This window comes from Pseudochaenichthys georgianus, chromosome 13 (genome assembly GCF_902827115.2).
Source record: "Pseudochaenichthys georgianus chromosome 13, fPseGeo1.2, whole genome shotgun sequence".
Classification (NCBI taxonomy): Eukaryota; Metazoa; Chordata; class Actinopteri; order Perciformes; family Channichthyidae; genus Pseudochaenichthys; species Pseudochaenichthys georgianus.
In genome coordinates, this window is record NC_047515.1 from 14,317,675 (window position 1) to 14,335,947 (window position 18,273).

Below are 18,273 nucleotides of genomic sequence, written 5' to 3' on the forward strand. Positions count from 1 at the left end.
TACACTACAGCAATATGTCATCATTAGTTAGACTTACTTTGCCCGCACAAGATGTATGCTAATTGGAATTGGTGACAGGGTAGGACGAGGCGGTGTGAAAACTACAGTATAATTATGATCAGGATCTTGGTCTATCTGGGTATTAGATTTGTCAACCCGGCCCACGCCTGCCTCTATGACTCAACCTCTGTTGTCCCTATACCTCTGGGGAAAAGTAAAAAGGTTAGATCCATGACATGTTTGTGCCTAACCACAAACCGAGAAACCAGTTGTTGAATAATCCATAATTCCCTCAGAATAACACAAAATGTCACTGCTGGAAATCATGACACACATACTACACCAGGTTTTGTCAAAATGGGCTGACACTGCAGTGATTTAATTCATACATTGAATGAAGGCTGTCAGACGCACATGTCTACAGTGTGTGGCTGTCATGCATGTCTTGAAATGACACAATAGTACTGCTGTGAGTGGCTGATGACTGAGGTACAGCTTTTCATATCAGCCGATGTTTACCTGATTTGGCTAACCATGTCTGCATGTGTACAATGTGTAACAAGCCCAGTGGAAACACGGACATGAGATTAAGTGGAGGCATCCCACTCGGAGCTGTCAGTGCACCTTGCTGCTCTCTGCACACTGCCTCATTAATAACCATCTGGCTGGGTTATGATCGCCTGGACTGAAGGGTGGCACAATCCAGCTCCACTGCCGCCGCATGTATAGCATATATACATCCATACACACACCTGGGAAAACAGTAGTTCACTACATGAAAGACCAACAAGAAGAGCCCTGTTTCAGAGAAAACACCAACATGAAAGTAATCTCTAGGATGCTTGATTCCACCCATTTGAGTCTGCTAAACAGTCTGTGCATTTGTAAAACAGTAAGAGTGGCAACATGATATATATTGCAAATTAGATTAATTTGTCCAATAGTTGGTGGAATTGGAAGATGGAAGGGGTTTTTGATTTTAAGGGGTGTATGACATTAAACGTGTATTAAAAAAACAAAAAATCAGCTGAAGTATACCTAAAGAAAGTGTCAACAATGTCAATCTTAAAGGTTTGGATTATTGATTAAGATATTACCTTGTTTAACTCAAAGAACTATCGGGAAAAACCAGGCAAAATTCTGTTTCTCTTATAAACACATGTATGCAGTTTAAAACGAACAGAGACTTGAAATAACAATGGGCAGGAGCAATGTAGAAGAAAACACTAAACATGTTCTACAAAGAAGCCTAGTTAGTATGTATGTTGAACAAAATATATGCATTCTCTATTTCATTTGACAGTTTATCACTTGTTTTGTACTGTTATTGTCATGCATTACATACTATATGAAATATCCCCAAAATGTGCTTTTTAGTCAAAGGTTGTCCGTTTCCTCAACAATAGAACAGTGCTGCTCAAAGGACGTTGCTCTGCATACAGTAGGATGTCTCTTTTAAACTGCTCCGACGTATAACGTATACGTTTGACTGGAAAGTGAAAGCTGAGAGCACAGAGGACACGTCTGGCGGAGTTCTGTGAGGCACTGAGCAGTGAAGGAGGGTGAACTTTACATTGTCTGAGTGCACACCAACTTTATCTGATGCACACCAGGGACCCTTGTTCTCTTGAAATACTTGACAGTAGACAAAAGAGATTCACTAACTGAACCCGGTTACTGTAAGTCCTAGCTCACTAAATAAGTATTATTTTCAAGGTAATACATCTTCTGTAAACATTATTATGTCTTATACTTTGTGTTACAATACACTGCATTTTGTAGATTTGCAAATACAAATATAATCTAATCAACTTTTTCGAAGGGAACTGCAGGCAAATCACGCAGGATTGCTTTTCATTGACTTTTTCTTCTGCTTTAATTGTACTTGGTCACATGTTCTTGCACGAAGGCTATAACCTCATTTTAATATGGGTTTAAGGACAACATGTTGGCCCTCTGACATCTTAACAAACAAATCTATCTCCGGGTTAATGCAACCCTTTTCAGTAAATCCCCTCAGGGCTGTTTAATACCACTTTTATATAAATGAGCGTCAGAGCAATCCTCCATCAACATGTGGACATGCATGCTAAAGACTCTCTGAGTATTCTGCAGGATGTGTATTAACTTTATGGCAAATCCTTGCTCAATTTGTTAACTGGGGGCAGCAGTCTTTCCTCCAAATAAATGTGGCGAACACCAAAGAGACGTTTATTGATTTTGGGAGAAGGACCCCTCCCCCTGCCCTGCACCCTGTGTGAGCCACTGGACTCAGTGCAGCAATACAAGTGGGCACAGTCAAAGAGGAGAAGCTCTCATGTAATACTTATACAGACGACCTTTGTCACCTTTATGAAGTTAGGGTCACCCCAAAGGTAATTACTTCTCTTCCAGGCCCTCTGCATGCTTTAGATGTTGAGTTTGGATGTTCCAACGAAGGTGAAAGGTCAGTTAGCTCTAATAGAAACAGATCGTCTTTTCTTCATCTTTTTATGATTCATGGTGTGCAGTAGATATGTATTGTATGTATTTGTCTCTACCGTCCGTAAAGTAAGGGTATCTTGAATATCTTTTCATACTGATACCATTCCTGCAATACCAGTAGTACTCATCTGAAGTGTATTATTTCATTAATTGCTTTTTTTCTAAACCAATAAACAATATATGCCATTTACACTATCATACTGTCCGACTAATGGATGTTCATGACGTGCATTGTTGATATATGCTGATGTATAGGACATTGACAAGATTGTAAACAAATTCTCTCCACTGGAATAATTATATTCCAAAAGGTCCACAAATGTTGAACCAATATGAGGTCATTTAATTTTAAATGTTTTACTTTGAAATAATTTATAATTTCTAAATAATAATAAAATACTTTCAGTCAAAACTGCACCTGCCACATATATGTTGTTCCAATATAAGTACTTGGAATGTTTCCTTCTTAAATTGGTTCCTGCTATATTTTTGAATCACAGTCTGAAATGAAAAATACTTTTTTTAAGATTTTGAGTTTTTGTATTTATTTTTACTTTTTAAATTGAACCAAGCCGAACCTGCATCATTTGCAGTTTTAAGAACGTGTTGTTGAAAGAACATTGTCTTGTGTTCTGCAAAAAGACACTGCTGGCCAGAGATGATAACACGGAGGAGGTGTTTGAAAAGATGTTTCTATTGAGCGCAGTTTCAAATTGAGCGCTGATTTAGAAGTTGTTCAGTCCAACACGTTCCCTGCGGTTCGTTTAAAAACTGCTGACCTTTGCAGCCAAATATAGACTGAAGTGCTAACAAGAAAAGACAGAGAAAGCTTTCTTTTCTGGAAGGTGACTTGAGTATTTGATTGTATGTACTGTAGGGGTTCTGCTCATGTACTATCAAACAGTTATGGTATATTTTATTTCTATGCTTCTGTGGAAGTAAAAGGTCAGCTTGAGGTTTAAGGAGGTAAGCACTTTCTCTGAAAAGGAGCCAGCGTGTGCACACTTATGTCTAGACAGTAGACCTTCATCTTAATTCTTTGGATTGGTGAGAAAGAAAGGGACTGACACAAAGTCTGTTAACATGTTTTCAACTGCAGAGAAAAGACTTACAGAGAACAGTAGATAACATATGGCACCCCAAACAGCTCATCACAAGGAGGGACATAATGATGTGTGTTTATCTTTCTTCCTTTTATTTATTTTTCTCTCTTTGTTTCTTTCTGTTTCTCGTAAACAAATTGAAGTGCCTAATTGCTAAGTGACTAATTGTGTAATCCACAAGTGTTACTGTTGGTGCATTCTGGGAGGATAAGGAGCAAATGAGGAGAGGCAAAGACAAGGAGGCATGAAGGATTAATGAGAGACGACTCCTGCTGGATCTGGACATGCTTCCCTCAACCCACAGAGCTGTCTGGGCCACTGTATTAATGAGACCGACGACACGTTAAATGAAGATGAGAGAGCACACGTTCAACTATGTTGACTATAAATATCAGATACATGGAGAAATACAGCCCTTTGTGCGGAGATGAATGGAGCTGAATGAGGATAACCAGGTCAGCTGCTTCACTCCCTTTATACATACCAACAAAGTAACCATTAGCATTGTTTGCAGACATAATTGCATCCATTGCATGTTTTGCCTGAATATCAGTTTTTTGCTGTGTTCATGTTTTGATGGTGAATTTATATGCGTAATATTGAGGATTATAGCACTAAAATATCATCAAACTTCAGCTTTAGGATTTAGCATTTTATTTGGATTGCATGACAGTGTGGCTCCCTTCTCGTCGAAAGGAGCCAGTTGAGGTGGTTCGGGCACCTAGTTAGGATGCCACCTGGGCGCCTCCCTAGGGAGGTGTTCCAGGCACGTCCAGCTGGGAAGAGACCAAGGGGTAGACCTAGGACCAGGTGGAGGGATTATATCTCTTCGCTGGCCTGGGAGCGCCTTGGGATCCCCCAGTCAGAGCTGGTTGATGTCGCCAGGGAAAAGAAAGTTTGGGGCTCTCTGCTGGAACTGCTACCCCCGCGACCCGACCACGGATAAGCGGGAGAAGATGGATAGATGGATGGATGGATGGACAGTGTAGCATTAATGTGTGATTTAAGAAAAAAGTTCAGTACACAGGAGGGACACTTACGGATCTTCTACATCAAGCTATTTGCTTATAAAGATGAAAATAAATAATATATGGCATGTAAGCAGAGTAATGCATATTATATTTTTAAAAAGTGATATCAACTGATTTATCTAAACACACCAACATAATGATTCAACTTGCGCAAATCAAAGCTTAATAAATAGCAAATTGACTTCAAGTTCATGTCATAAAATAAATGCTGCCTGATACGCAGAAAAAGCAGTAGACTTAGGCTAGACTATTTTTTTATCACCAAGATACTTGCCAACTTTTCCAAGACTGATTTTTGTGTGACTTATAGTTATAAAACTATAACTATAACTTTGATTTGGTGTTTGTATGATTAGTGTCCACCAGTAGCAATATCTAGATGTTTTTTTACAGACATGTAATATATATATACTGTATATATAGTTTTATTTGTATGGAGGTTGTGAAATCCAAACAGCAGAATCCTAAAGTGAGTGTACAGAGAAGGCAATGGGATGATTGTGCTAGTGGACAGTTTATAGGTCAGGTAAAGTGGTGTAAAGCTGGTGTTGTCATGGTCTGCATGGATTATTATTCTAACTCAGGGGGCACAGTTTATTACTGCAGATAAATATAGCAAAACTAATAATGTAAAATGAACCCAACCACAGGTTAAAAAAAGGATAAACTTTAAGAAATGAAATTTTAAATTTTAAAAATTCAATTAAAAAAAATATATATTTTGAATAATGCCTTTGACCCATTTACACTATGTTCTAAGAATAACAGAAAACACACTGCCTCTGGTGACTTCACAGGCTTCTCTTTTTGATTTGTAAATTATTTCAGAGGTAATCACAATCGCTGTTCCAGTAACGCGTCCTAAAACCCGGATGTAAACTTCTTCCGGTTCCTTCGTCAAAAACGCAATGCAATTTCTCCATAGGATTTTGAAACATAGCTCGAAATAAGTTCTGTGGTTGACACACATTTAAGAGACAGATCACGTTTTGTTCAGCCGGATAATCTCCACATGTCTATCCTACTTTTATAATTTTTGAATCATAAATCTAGTCACCAGAAGCAAAATGCTAACGTTATGCTATAAACGAACTACAGCAGGGTCGCTGCTTCAACGTCACACCAACTTAAGATCCATATTCAAAACTACAGATTCAAAATTGTACAAGTTAAAGCGTTTGTTTGAACACTTTGCAGGAGGCAGGTACTTGCTTTCAAGCAGAACACGGGGAAAAACAAACTTAGCGGTCGAGTGTACACTTGTTCGGTGTAATGACGTAAAACGGCCTGGACAACTTCTGTAGTCCTATTCAGCCACATATTAACAACCATCGTTTTTCAGACACGCGGGGTCACTGCTGATGTATTTAATGTCGTAGAACAAAACGTGATCCGTCTCTTCAATGTGTGTCAAACACAGACCTTATTTGGAGCTATTTTCCAAAATCCTATGGAGAAATAGCATTGCTTTTTGGCGAAGGAACCGGAAGTGGTAAAATGCTAACCTTTATGACCCACATGTATTGATCCAAACAAATGTAATTTAATGTGGTGAGGGAGTGGGGTTCTACAGTGTGCTTCTGGACGTATGTGCTAACAAGAGGTATCTCCTCCTTATTGATGTTTTGTGTTTTTCCTGTTTGTAGGCACAGCTTTAATGAAGAAGCAGACCTGCTAACATTCTTGCAGTAGGGACCACCAGTATGGGGTCACCATGGAAACCAATTCTCCTCCTGTCAATCATCAGTGGCCTTTCAGGTAAGAAATTCAAAAGGCAGTGTTGAGAGATGTTGAGATATAATGGTTGTACGGAATATTCCTTCTAAAAGCACGGATATTAGAAGAAATTGACAGAGCACAGTGAAATCTACTGTAATAACATGACAGCAGTGCATGTGACACATATGGGAGATCATTATTTATGCATGTGAGAAGTGTCTTGTGTCTTTTCACTCTTGAAGAGGAGGAATTCACATCTGTGAAATGAGGACTATTGCATGATTAGAAGTGAAGATGCCATGGCTCGTTGACCATTACCTTTCTTTTAGGCGTCTGAGTCTCAGGTATTTGACAGGGTTTACATACCTTTACAGAAAATATCTATGGTGGCTGTAAACATCTCTTAGAAAAAGCATCAGCCAGTGACAAGGCCACAGACCTCCCTGCATAAGCATGACACATACTTCTTGATAAGTAGGAAAATATTCTCCATTAGTGCCCGGTATATATCAAAACCTCAACACGACAGGGCTCTGCTTCATCCACTGAGTTCTCTGTTTAAATATGTTCTGGTGCGATTAGCAGTGAATGTGTTACGGTCACTGTTTAGATCGCGGAAAGAGGTAGGACCCAAAATGCAGACTACAAAAAGATAAAGATCTATAAACAAAAGCAAGCTTTATTCTTAAAAAAGCCAATCAACAAAAAACATGGCAAGGATAATACATAGGTCACACAAGGAAGATAACATACCCAAAAACGATCGTGACCAACATGAAGGGAGAAAGGGAAAACAAACAATGAACCGACACCGAACACAGGAAGAGACGAGACTAAATACAGGGAGGGGTAATCACGAGACGAGAAACAGCCTGGCAGGGGAGGAGAAACACAAGGGCAACAGGTGAACACAATCAGACAATTAGACACACCAGGGAAACTAACGACAGGGAGGAAAACACAGGGAGAAGGACCAGGCAAGAAACAAGGAGGAAAACATGACAGGGAGAACAGGGGGCTATACTACGAAGCAGGATTTTCGCTTAGCCGGCTAACTTCAGGGAAAACTCAGGGTTTCCGGTCCTACGAAGCTGGTTCTCTTTTTAGCATTCTCGATCTCCATGGTAACTTATGCTGTGCGGCTAACCAGGGGGTACTACGAAGCAGGATTTTCGTTTAGCAAGATAACTTCTGGGATTTCCGGTACTACGAAGCTGGTTCACTTTTTAGCAGGCTAGATCTCCATGGTGACTTATCCTGGAACCTAGCATGTGCTCCGAAGCCGGATAGGTTCCAGGGTAAGAGATCAACTCAGCGAAAGCACCACGCCTGCTGACCAATCAGAGCTCAGTGTGCGGAGGAAATACTGTTTTTAACTGCCGTTGCAGGAAAGACGGCCGGCCAAAATCACCGACTGTGTGAACGTGAAAATGAATAGAACATCACCTCCCATCTTCAGAGCAGTCTGACTATTATAACTAGTATACTATTATGTTAAGAAAGCTTAATTAAATATCTGCCACAACATAAGTAACCGGATCAAAGTAACATTACGTTGCCTACCAACCCTATCTCCTAAAAATTACGTTCCCACAGAACTAAACTGCATTCTCAATTACGTTTAGCTAGAAACGTATTTTCTCCCACGTTACGTTAGTTATGAACGTATCTCAAATACGTTTATTTTCTACATATCTTCTAGAAGCATATTTTCTTCCACGTTACGTTAGTTATGAATGTAACTTAAATACGTTTATTTTCTACATATCTTTGCCATTTATTGTCTTGCTTATAATAATGATAATTAGTTATTTATAAATATCATTTTAGAGCACACCTTTGAAATCGACAATCGGGCTCGATATATGGTTAAATTCAAATCAGTAGGAGAGGCTGTAATTTCGCCAGCTGTTACTCTCATGTGCGAGGCAGAACATAACAGTTTTAACATGCCAAAAAGCTGCTGTGTCGTTTATTGCACCTCAAACATTAAAACAAATCCAGAGTTACGTGTTTCTGTACTTCCTCTAAGAAGAAAGGACAGTAACAGAAGAGCTCTGTGACTTCAGGCTTGATCGCCGTTCAAATGACAGCGCTGGTTTCTCCAAAAGTGGGCGGGGCTGTAAAGTGAAGTAGATTTACTCTCATCTATTATTCAAAACCATTCTATTTATTCTAACGTAAATTACATGCCAGTGTTTTATCTTTTATTTATTTGTTTTTATTTTAAATCGTATAATGTCGGACTTTTTTTCCGTCTGTGAGGAAAAGAAATGGGGCTCAGAGCCTCAAAATACTGAAATCTGTATTTTTTAAAATCTTTTCCGTCTAATTTATTATTCTTTTCTAAATAACACACTGTTATTTACTCAACAATAACACACAATTATCCTTGTTTTTATTTATTCATTTAATTCTATAATCTTGGGCTTTTTAGCCGTAAATAAAGTCACCGGAAACAGACGGGACATTTTGAGCGATACACACCACAAACCCACTAAACTGATTACCCAAGATCCTCAGCTTGAAGCTTGTTGATTGGATGTTTTAGCCGCAATGCACGCTGGGATATGGTGTTGATATGATATGGAGATATGATATCCGACAACGAAAAATAAAATAATACCTAATTCAGAGTGTGCTTGCTTTTCTCTTTGGAAGTCATCACATAACGGCATTGTAATACACGGTTCGGCTGCATTACATATTACACATCTGCCGTAATTCTTTATTTATAGAGAGAGACAAACAGGAGAACTGCTGCCAAAACTGAATACTTGACGTGGATCATAAATATATCAACAATTAAACAACATCTTCAATTTATTTTCACAAAATACGTCTCCTTGCAGTATCAATAGTAATTCGGCTGACTTTTATATTTGATCCAATTGGTATATAGGTTATATTTACCATAACGGTGCACAGCTGATCGAAAAGGACTTGTAGTTTTTAAAGATATTACTGATTTTCTTTGAATATAAGAATCTAAATACTGAGTTGAGAGAATAGTCAGGGGATTTGGGTGATGGGAGACACATCTATGGAATCACAATTTCAATAGCTTACTATTAAATGACGGATAGCCTATGCCTTTCTGTCTGATGTTTTACAAATCAGATATTAATGTGTAGAAGTAAAACAAGAGAAATAGTATAGCAATATCCTGTAAAATTATGTAAAAACATGAATAAAACTACACATCTTCAGATGTTATACATAAGTGTCTACACTAATAATACAAAGTTATTATTAGTATGCTGTGTGTACCTTGTGTGCACCGCCTAGTGGTTAAAGCATGTTATTGAATTATTTTTGTTGCATAATCTTATTTGATCAAAACAATATTAAGAGTACATACTTTCATAGGGGGAAAGTAGAAGGTCAATGATAGAAATATAGAATATAAAAAGTCAAGAAGATACTAAGTGATCTCTACAATAAAACAGTTTAGTGCTGGATGTACAAAGATATTAATAGGAGGATGTGCAAAACAGAAAAACGAATTAACCTGTATTAACACATTAAAAAATACTTTAGGTTAAGGTCTTCTTTTAAACAAGAAAAAAGCTCTGGGGGTATCTATCTACAGATGAATATTAAGCCTGACAAAGTACTTAACGTCTAAAATATTGCTTTCCTGCAATGTTAACTATGTTGAAACACTTATTTTAAATGATATTATACACATTAATTATACTCTTATGTATGTAGATAGAATAAGAAATGTGCAGAATATGACAGTTTAATGGTGGAGGTATACAGTACACACATATTGATAGATGTCTGTTGAGGAACCTGCGACCCAAGTTGTGTATAAGATCAATACACCTTAGAAAACCTTGAAATCTTGAAAGGGATATGCAAAATAGCCATTATACAGTTTTTAATTAACTATTAGTAGAGAATAACGAGTAATGAATATACTTTATAAAGATCTGCAGATAAATGTTTAGTCTTCTCAAGCACCAACTATCAAATATCTCTCCTGATTGTTGGCACTTGACAATCACCTTCCCTGAATTGTATTCAGGTGTAACTAAAGTCTGCTTTAAGGGTTGTTTATATTCCACATCATTAATCAGAATCTGCAAAGTAACTAAACTAAATGTAGTGGAGTAAAAATACCAGGTTAACCTCTGAATTGTAGTGGAGTAGAATTACAAAGTAACAATGAGCTGTCGTGTGGGTATATATTAATGCTGCCCATTATGGATACAAGCGATTTTCACCCATTTAGTAATTACATGTTTTAAATGTGTACACACCAATGTGTTTCCTATCGCCTAAACCTCCAGGGCTGTACACAGTTTAATACTGTCAACTTCTACATTTGGGAAAAACGTCTTTTAAAACTACAATTCCCAGTAGAGACGTGCCATAGAGAACATGTTGCGAAACAGAATAGCCAGCATGTGTAGTTCTGGTGGGGCGTTCGAGTCCAGTTTTGAATAGTCTGCCGTGGTTTCGTTCCATTGCAAAGAGCTTGACGCTCGGCGTAACCTCGGCGCAACATCACGGGGTTTGTCAACGGGACTGTAGTCCCAAACGATAGCTGGGGATTATGGGTAGTGTAGTGTCTTGGGCCATCCTAAATCTCGAAATGTCCCGTCTGTTTCTGGTGACTTTATTTACGGCTAAAAAGCATGCTAAAATGCCCAAGATTATAGAATTAAACGAATAAATAAAAACAAGGATAATTGTGTGCTATTGTTGAGTAAATAACAGTGTGTTATTTAGAAAAGAATAACAAATTAGAAGGAAGAGATTTTAAAAAATACAGATTTCAGTATTTTGAATCTCTAAACCCCATTTCTTTTCCTCAAAGACGACAAAACAAGTCCGACATTATACGATTTAAAATAAAAACAAATAAATAAAAAGATAAAACACTGGCATGTAATACGTTAGAATAAATAGAATGGTTTTGAATAATAGATGACAGTAAAATCTACTTCACTTTACAGCCCCGCCCACTTTTGGGGAAACCAGCGCTGTCATTTGAACAGCGATCAAGCCTGAAGTCACAGAGCTCTTCTGTTACTGTCCTTTCTTCTTAGAGGAAGTACAGAAACACGTAACTCTGGATTTGTTTTAATGTTTGAGGTGCAATGAACGACACAGCAGCTTTTTGGCATGTTAAAACTATTATGTTCTGCCTCGCACATGAGAGTAACAGCTGGCGAAATTACAGCCTCGCCTACTGATTTTAATTTAACCATATATCGAGCCCGATTGTCGATTTCAAAGGTGTGCTCTAAAATGATATTTATAAATGACTATTATCATCATTATAAGCAAGACAATAAATGGCAAAGATATGTAGAAAATAAACGTATTTCAGATACGTTCATAAGGAACGTAACCTGGGAGAAAACATGTTTCTAGAAGATATGTAGAAAATAAACGTATTTGAGATACGTTCATAACAAACGTAACGTGGGAGTAAATACTAGCTAAACGTAATTGAGAATGCAGTTTAGTTCTGTGGGAACGTAATTTTTAGGAGACAGGGTTGTGCCTACAGTCCGCGGCACTGAGTGCAGACGTCGATGTGTCCCATTATCATTCATATCACATCATAATATATCATATATTTCCTCAGCTGAGCCGTATCTGGCTGTGCAACACTCAGTGTCACATACTGTATGCATAAGTATTATTTTAAGCAACACATTAAGTTGACGAAACACTTGAGTCAAATGTAATTAAAGTCAGATCCACTCAGGGGCAGTGATATCATAAACCTGTTAATGTACGCATTCAAACACTTTTTCTTTTACCAGCTGTATTCACCTTGCAGGTGCAGCTATGTGGCTTTGATCCTGGATAAAGTGTTTAAGTCATGGATGTTTAAAGTTTAACTTCTTCATATTTGACTAATATTATAGTTTCATTTCACTTTTCATTCAGGAAGTATGACGCTGCGCTGTCAGTGCGCTTCTCCATGTTTGTGATTGGTCGAATGCTCCAGATACCACCCCTTTCATGTGAACGTGCACCTAACTAGATAGGACACGGCTGGCTTGAGCGAACGAGGTTGATAGCCAGCGTTGTAGGACAGTTTAGCGACAGCGGCTTCGTTTTGGATTAAGTCAACCGGATAACTCAAAACATATCCAGGATAGGTTGAACTAGATTCATAGTATAGGTTGCAGGCTAAGAGATCAACTCAGTGAAAGCACCGCCTGCTGACCAATCAGAGCTCAGTGTGCGGAGTTTAAAGCGATCAAGTCATATAGTGGCGACTGGTCATTAGGGGCACATTAGGGGCACAGCCCCACCTAGTGTCAGCAGAAAGTATTAAAAATAATGATTACAAAAAAATGCAAAAAATTAATTATTAATTAAATATATTTTAAGATCATGTTTAATCATCTGATTCGTCTGTACATTGCTGTTTTAGTCTGTGTTCTTCTAATTAGTGTCTACAGTGTGTGCCTATTGAGCTGTTTAGAGCCATGTGGGACAAAACCCGATCCTGCCCCTCCCTCTTACTGTCTAAGTCAATGGTGACTGTAAAAACTACACTGCGCATGCTCAGAATATTTTCCTATTTAATGTGTGTGGCAAAAAAATAATGACCATAGGGGAATAGTGCTGCCATCCCCACCATACGTCATCTCACATCATTCAGAGCTGATTGGCTGTAAGTACGTGTGCCGCGAAAAGTGTGGTGTGTGTGAAGAGCAGACGAGAGAGCTGCAGTGAGGCGTCCTAAAACCCGGAAGTAAGCTGCGCATGGCTTCCCTCGACAAAAAAGCAATGATATTTCTCCATAGGATTTTAGAAAATAGCTCCAAATAAGGTCTGTGGGAAACAAACCTGTTAGATAAATGAACTTTTTGTTCAGCCGGATAATATCCACATGTCTACCCTACTTTTATAATTTTCTAATCATAAATCTATTGATTAGATTAGATTTATGATAGACTTTTGAAACTACAAGAACATAAGGAGGACTTTTACAAAAAAGTAATAGCGATTTTTGTCCAGAAGGATAGGCAAATTGACTTAATCTTCAAGTCAAGGTAAGACCGCAATTTTATTGAAAATGGGATCTTACTAAGAGAGAACAATTCAATATTTAAATGATAAGATTACATTTTTTGGGTCAAGCATCAGACAAAAAAAGCTTTTGAAAATAATATATTTTGATTTAGGTCAAAACTAGAGTCAGTGCCAGTGCCTCACTAGCCATGACCCTTAGCAAAAAAATCTATAACATCCTATAGAATCCTATAGAATCTTGTAGAAATCTATAGCATGTTATAGAACATAGTCATATTTGTAAGCCATGCTAAAGAATTCTATAGAATACTATAGAAATCTCTAGATCATTCTGTAGAATACTATAAATGTGTACTTTTCTATAAACTTCTATAATTAAAACTATAACAATCTAAATAATTCTATAGGACAGAACTGACTCATGACATATCTGTAGAAATCTATAGAAATCTATAGAAATGTGTAGAAATCTATAGTATTCAAAGAAAACATGCATGACATTTCCTCTCTGATGCAACCTATACTACATTCTATAGAATTATATAGAATTATATAAAACTCGTCTTTAAATTGGAATAGAGAAAATCATAGTAATCTACATCATTTTGTGGAACTGAGCTGCTTTGCAAAAGCTGTATGGGTCCCTTTGAAATCTTTACAACTGTATACTGGATTATGTGCCCAATTAAATGATGTAACCTATACATAACCATATACAACCATACAACATATTGGAATGGAACTCTAAACTGAATGAATGTCACTGTCCTTGTATTCTGATGTAAATGCTCCAGAATTTCTGTGACTGCATCTGTATGTATACATTGATCACTTATGTTATTTAACTAATTATCTGTTACAACTGGAGATTAAAGCTAAGTGACATAACAATATATATTGTTAGTGTGAGTCTGTTATAAACAACTCATTGGAGTCTGCAGTACTCTACTCTGTTTTGCAGTCTATTATACACTGTAAAAAAAGATTGTAATTTTACAGGAAATAACTGTAAATGTTTATAGTAATTATCATGTTTTTTTAAATAACTTGCAAAATCCTGTAAAATGGCAGATATTAAAGGTGGGGTAGGTACGTTTCAGAAACCGGCTCGAGATACACTTTTTGTTATATTCCATGGAATGCTCTTAACATCCCGATAGCAATGAATATCTGAAGCGCTTTGACAAAAAATCCATAAAAAAATCTGTAGAAGCCGTAATACTGTAAAAAGTACAATCCGTTTAGCCTGGCCTACCTGCCTGTCAGCCTTCCATCGGGGCACAAACTTATCTCGTGCCCTCATTGGTCATGTGGGCGTTCGTGTGTGTTGGAGGAGGGGCTCTATAAGGAAGTGGCAGATTTTCTCCGGTTGTGTATTTTCAAATTCTAGCGATCTCGAGCCGGTTTCTCAAACTTACCTACCCCACCTTTAACTATAAATTAACAACCCAAAACATTATTTTCAGTATTTTTTTTTTACAGTAAATTTACTATATAATATTTACAGTATTTTTGCACTTTCAGAAAATAAATGCAGATGTACGTAAAATAAAAAGTATTATCTGTAATTAAATATGTAACTCGTAATATAAAAGTGTATTACTATTATAAGACTTTAAGATTTTCTTTGTAATTTTAAGGTAATCATAACTGTAAAAAAAAAGCGTCAAATAAAAAAAACGTAAAATGTAATTAAAACCTTTTTACATAAATAATTTTCTCAATATTCGATTGAATCCACCACAAACACAAAATATCCAATGTTGAAACAAAAGTAAATAAATATGTTCTCATTAAATTGCTAAATTACTATATTGTAAACATCTACAGTTGACAATATCATTAAAACAAATTAAAATTATAGAAAGTGGAGACATTTCTGCAGGGAGGACCAAGGTTTAAAACACACTGTTATTTACTCAACAAGTCACAGTTATTCTTGTTTTATTTATGTTGCTGTTTTTTTCCCCCCATTGGTCAATATACAGTAATAAGCCTTAGTTTTACAGTATAATGTATGGTTTTCGGATTCTGGCCGACAGCCAGAGCTACGGCACTTGAAATAGAATTCAGCCAAAACACGGCAGACAAGTCAGGCATGTTTGGAATGAGTCCACAACACTCCTGATTGGTTAATATAAACGTAATCGAAGAAACCTGCCAATGAGAACTGTCCGCGCCTGCCGTTCACATTTGAAACATCCACGTCAGTTTGAGTGGGTCTCCTCCTGCGAGCTACAGCTGTCTGTCTGTATGTCTGCTGCAGGAGTTTATGGATTAATATCGGGACGTCAACAAAGAACAGAAGACTTGAGATCTGGTGAGTCCTGCAACTGTAATGGAGTTAAATATGTATTTAGATAATCCTTAGTTTGTGAATGTTTTATTTTTTATTTAAGGTTACGTTTCTTCTTCTAGTTAGCTGCGTTTCTTCCCGTTAAGTTGGTATTCATCATTAATAGGTTGTTAAATGTTAAGAAGCCCTGAGATGTTGTTTCTTGCAAGATGTTGCGCCCGAAACCTGGCTTAACAGGTGGCTGCTAACGTTAGTTTACAGCTTATTGCAGTGCTGTTGCGCCACCCTCTCGTCTCCAACACGGGAGAATTACACATAAACATGCGTGGGTGTCACAATGTTGTCGCCAAGTTTAATGTAAAGTTTCACAGCTTTCTTATAGCGGGATCTAGTTTGTTAATGTTCAGTAACAGCTAGCATAGCATAAACAGCTAACCGCTAACATTTGGCTAACTTGCTAGTTAGCTCTGCTCTATATATTACAAGCTAACATGACTAGCTAATGTCACACTGTGTGAACTAAAATACTTTTTGTATTCCTACATCATACATGCTTGGTCCAAATCAATGCTAAAATGTATTATTTTTGAAAATGTATAGTAAAGAAACACTCAGCCATGCATGAAATAACATAGCAAAAATAATACGGGTAATGTTTGACCCATGTTGTGCCTTAGAAGTGTAGTGATACAAACATGATTTTTATTCAAAAAGTAAGAAAGGGAAAAATACAAATTGGTGTTGATCCAAAACAGGTTAATTGAGGAATACCTGGAATCCTGAATGGTTAAGTAATTTATTGCAAAGATATTTACAATTAAAACTAATTCGGGTCACTTTTGACACATGTTGGTTGTATGTTGTTGTGTAACAAAGGGTTAACATGACGGCTGTGATGTTCACTCTTTTGACAGAGCACCAGTGGACAGCGAGGACTATGGAAGAGAAGATGTGATGGCTTTGTGTGGAAAGCTGCTGAAGCCAGCCTGTGTCCCTCATCAGTCTCTCCAGGCAGCACCCAGCTATTCTTCCATCTTGCAGATGAAAATACTTTGATATGTGAGTAATAACTAACTTGTGTCTAACATAGTATTGAATGTGGTTTAGGAAAGTATTTGAAAATACCCCACATTGTGCATGTACAGGAAAATCAGACCTTGTTCAACAGAGATCATCAGACAATTGTTTTGTCTTTGAGGTACAGCCGCAGCAGAGTCTGAGTTTGAAGAAAGCACTAACATTTTATTTAGTGTTGTTTAATCAATCAATATTTACTGGTCTTGAATTTCCTCACTGGATTACAAAATGCTCGAATCTTATTGTACAGGGACATTATGCAGATGTAATCACCTGAAGATGAAAATATAGATTCATCGATATGTACCAGATATGTACCATTTTAAGGAAATAGACTGTTAGTGGTATTGACCGAAGCTCCGCAGCTGTAGCTAGGCGCTGCTAATGAAGACTCAAGTGCTCAATTTGTTGGTTTTTCTTTATTATTAAGAATTGAGCAAGCATATCTTCCTCTTCGAAATCCCAGTTGTACTTCGCTAACACGTAGTGCCTGGGAGGGTGTGTTTGATTGTTCCCACCCTTACCTCACTTATGGACTAGGTCATGTTAGACAAGCAATCCAGTGGTTAGTTTTAGGGTCACCTCCATTGTTTTATTTTTTATTTATTCACTTTAAGAGAAAGGGATTTCAGAAACAAGTCTCACAAGTTTGGCTCGAGGTAAAGTTAACAAAAGCTAACTGTTGTTAGACTATGTTCCCCCCTTCTAAACTTATGAAATAATTAATGCCCTGATAATAACATCCATCATTATGGTTTACTAATAGTTATCACTTCACTTCCTCCTCCAGCACCTGGACACAGCAGGAACCTATGCCAGGATCCTGTTTGTGGACTTCAGCTCTGCCTTCAACACAACCCTCTGGCTGGAGGCTGTGCACCATCAGGACCAAAACCTCTCTCCATCAGGACCAGAACCTCTCTCCATCAGGACCAGAACCTCTCTCCATCATGACCAGAACCTCTCTCCATCATGACCAGAACCTCTCTCCATCATGACCAGAACCTCTCTCCATCAGGACCAGAACCTCTCGGCACCTCAACAAGGCCCGCCCCCCCCACTGACACTTTACCTCAGCCACAACGCAGACTCTGCATGGAGATCACAGGATGGTAAATAATGCAATATTTAAATATTGCTTACTGCCCATATTTTATATTCTATAATTTATTGCATTCTATTTCTTAATATAGTTCGCTATCTGTGTCGTTTTTACATTTTTTTATTTGTATGTACGACACCTCCTCATACGTGTGAACCTACCTGGCAATAAACCCGTTTCTAATTCTGATCTTTTTGTCCTCTAGGTTGCACTGCCACGTCTACAGTAGCGCAGAATGGACAGAGGAAACATGATTGGGCCTCAAGTTTTTTGCAGCCAATAAACATTATCCTACTAACTTGGGATAGGAGGGTGAGTGAACAAGTTATCCATTGGTTGGAACCTACATCCCCATTGTTAGACGTACTAAATCCTGTACACTGCTCCTTCAAATTGACAATGTGAACATATGTCGCCATTTCTGTTATTTTCAGTTGAGAATGTTTCAAA

General features: G+C 37.6%; 1 protein-coding gene across 4 annotated transcripts in view; it reads left to right on the forward strand.

Annotated features, from left to right (window-relative positions):
* cntn5 (contactin 5) overlaps window positions 1-18,273 on the forward strand; it is a 204,024-nt gene that overhangs the window by 32,908 nt on the left and 152,843 nt on the right. For all 4 annotated transcript variants that reach the window (XM_034098158.1, XM_034098159.1, XM_071205105.1 and 1 more), the window contains one exon: window positions 6,265-6,376. In XM_034098158.1, coding sequence (XP_033954049.1) covers window positions 6,322-6,376 — 55 coding nt within the window. In that variant the 5' untranslated portion in view covers window positions 6,265-6,321. The remainder of the gene's footprint in view (window positions 1-6,264; window positions 6,377-18,273) is intronic.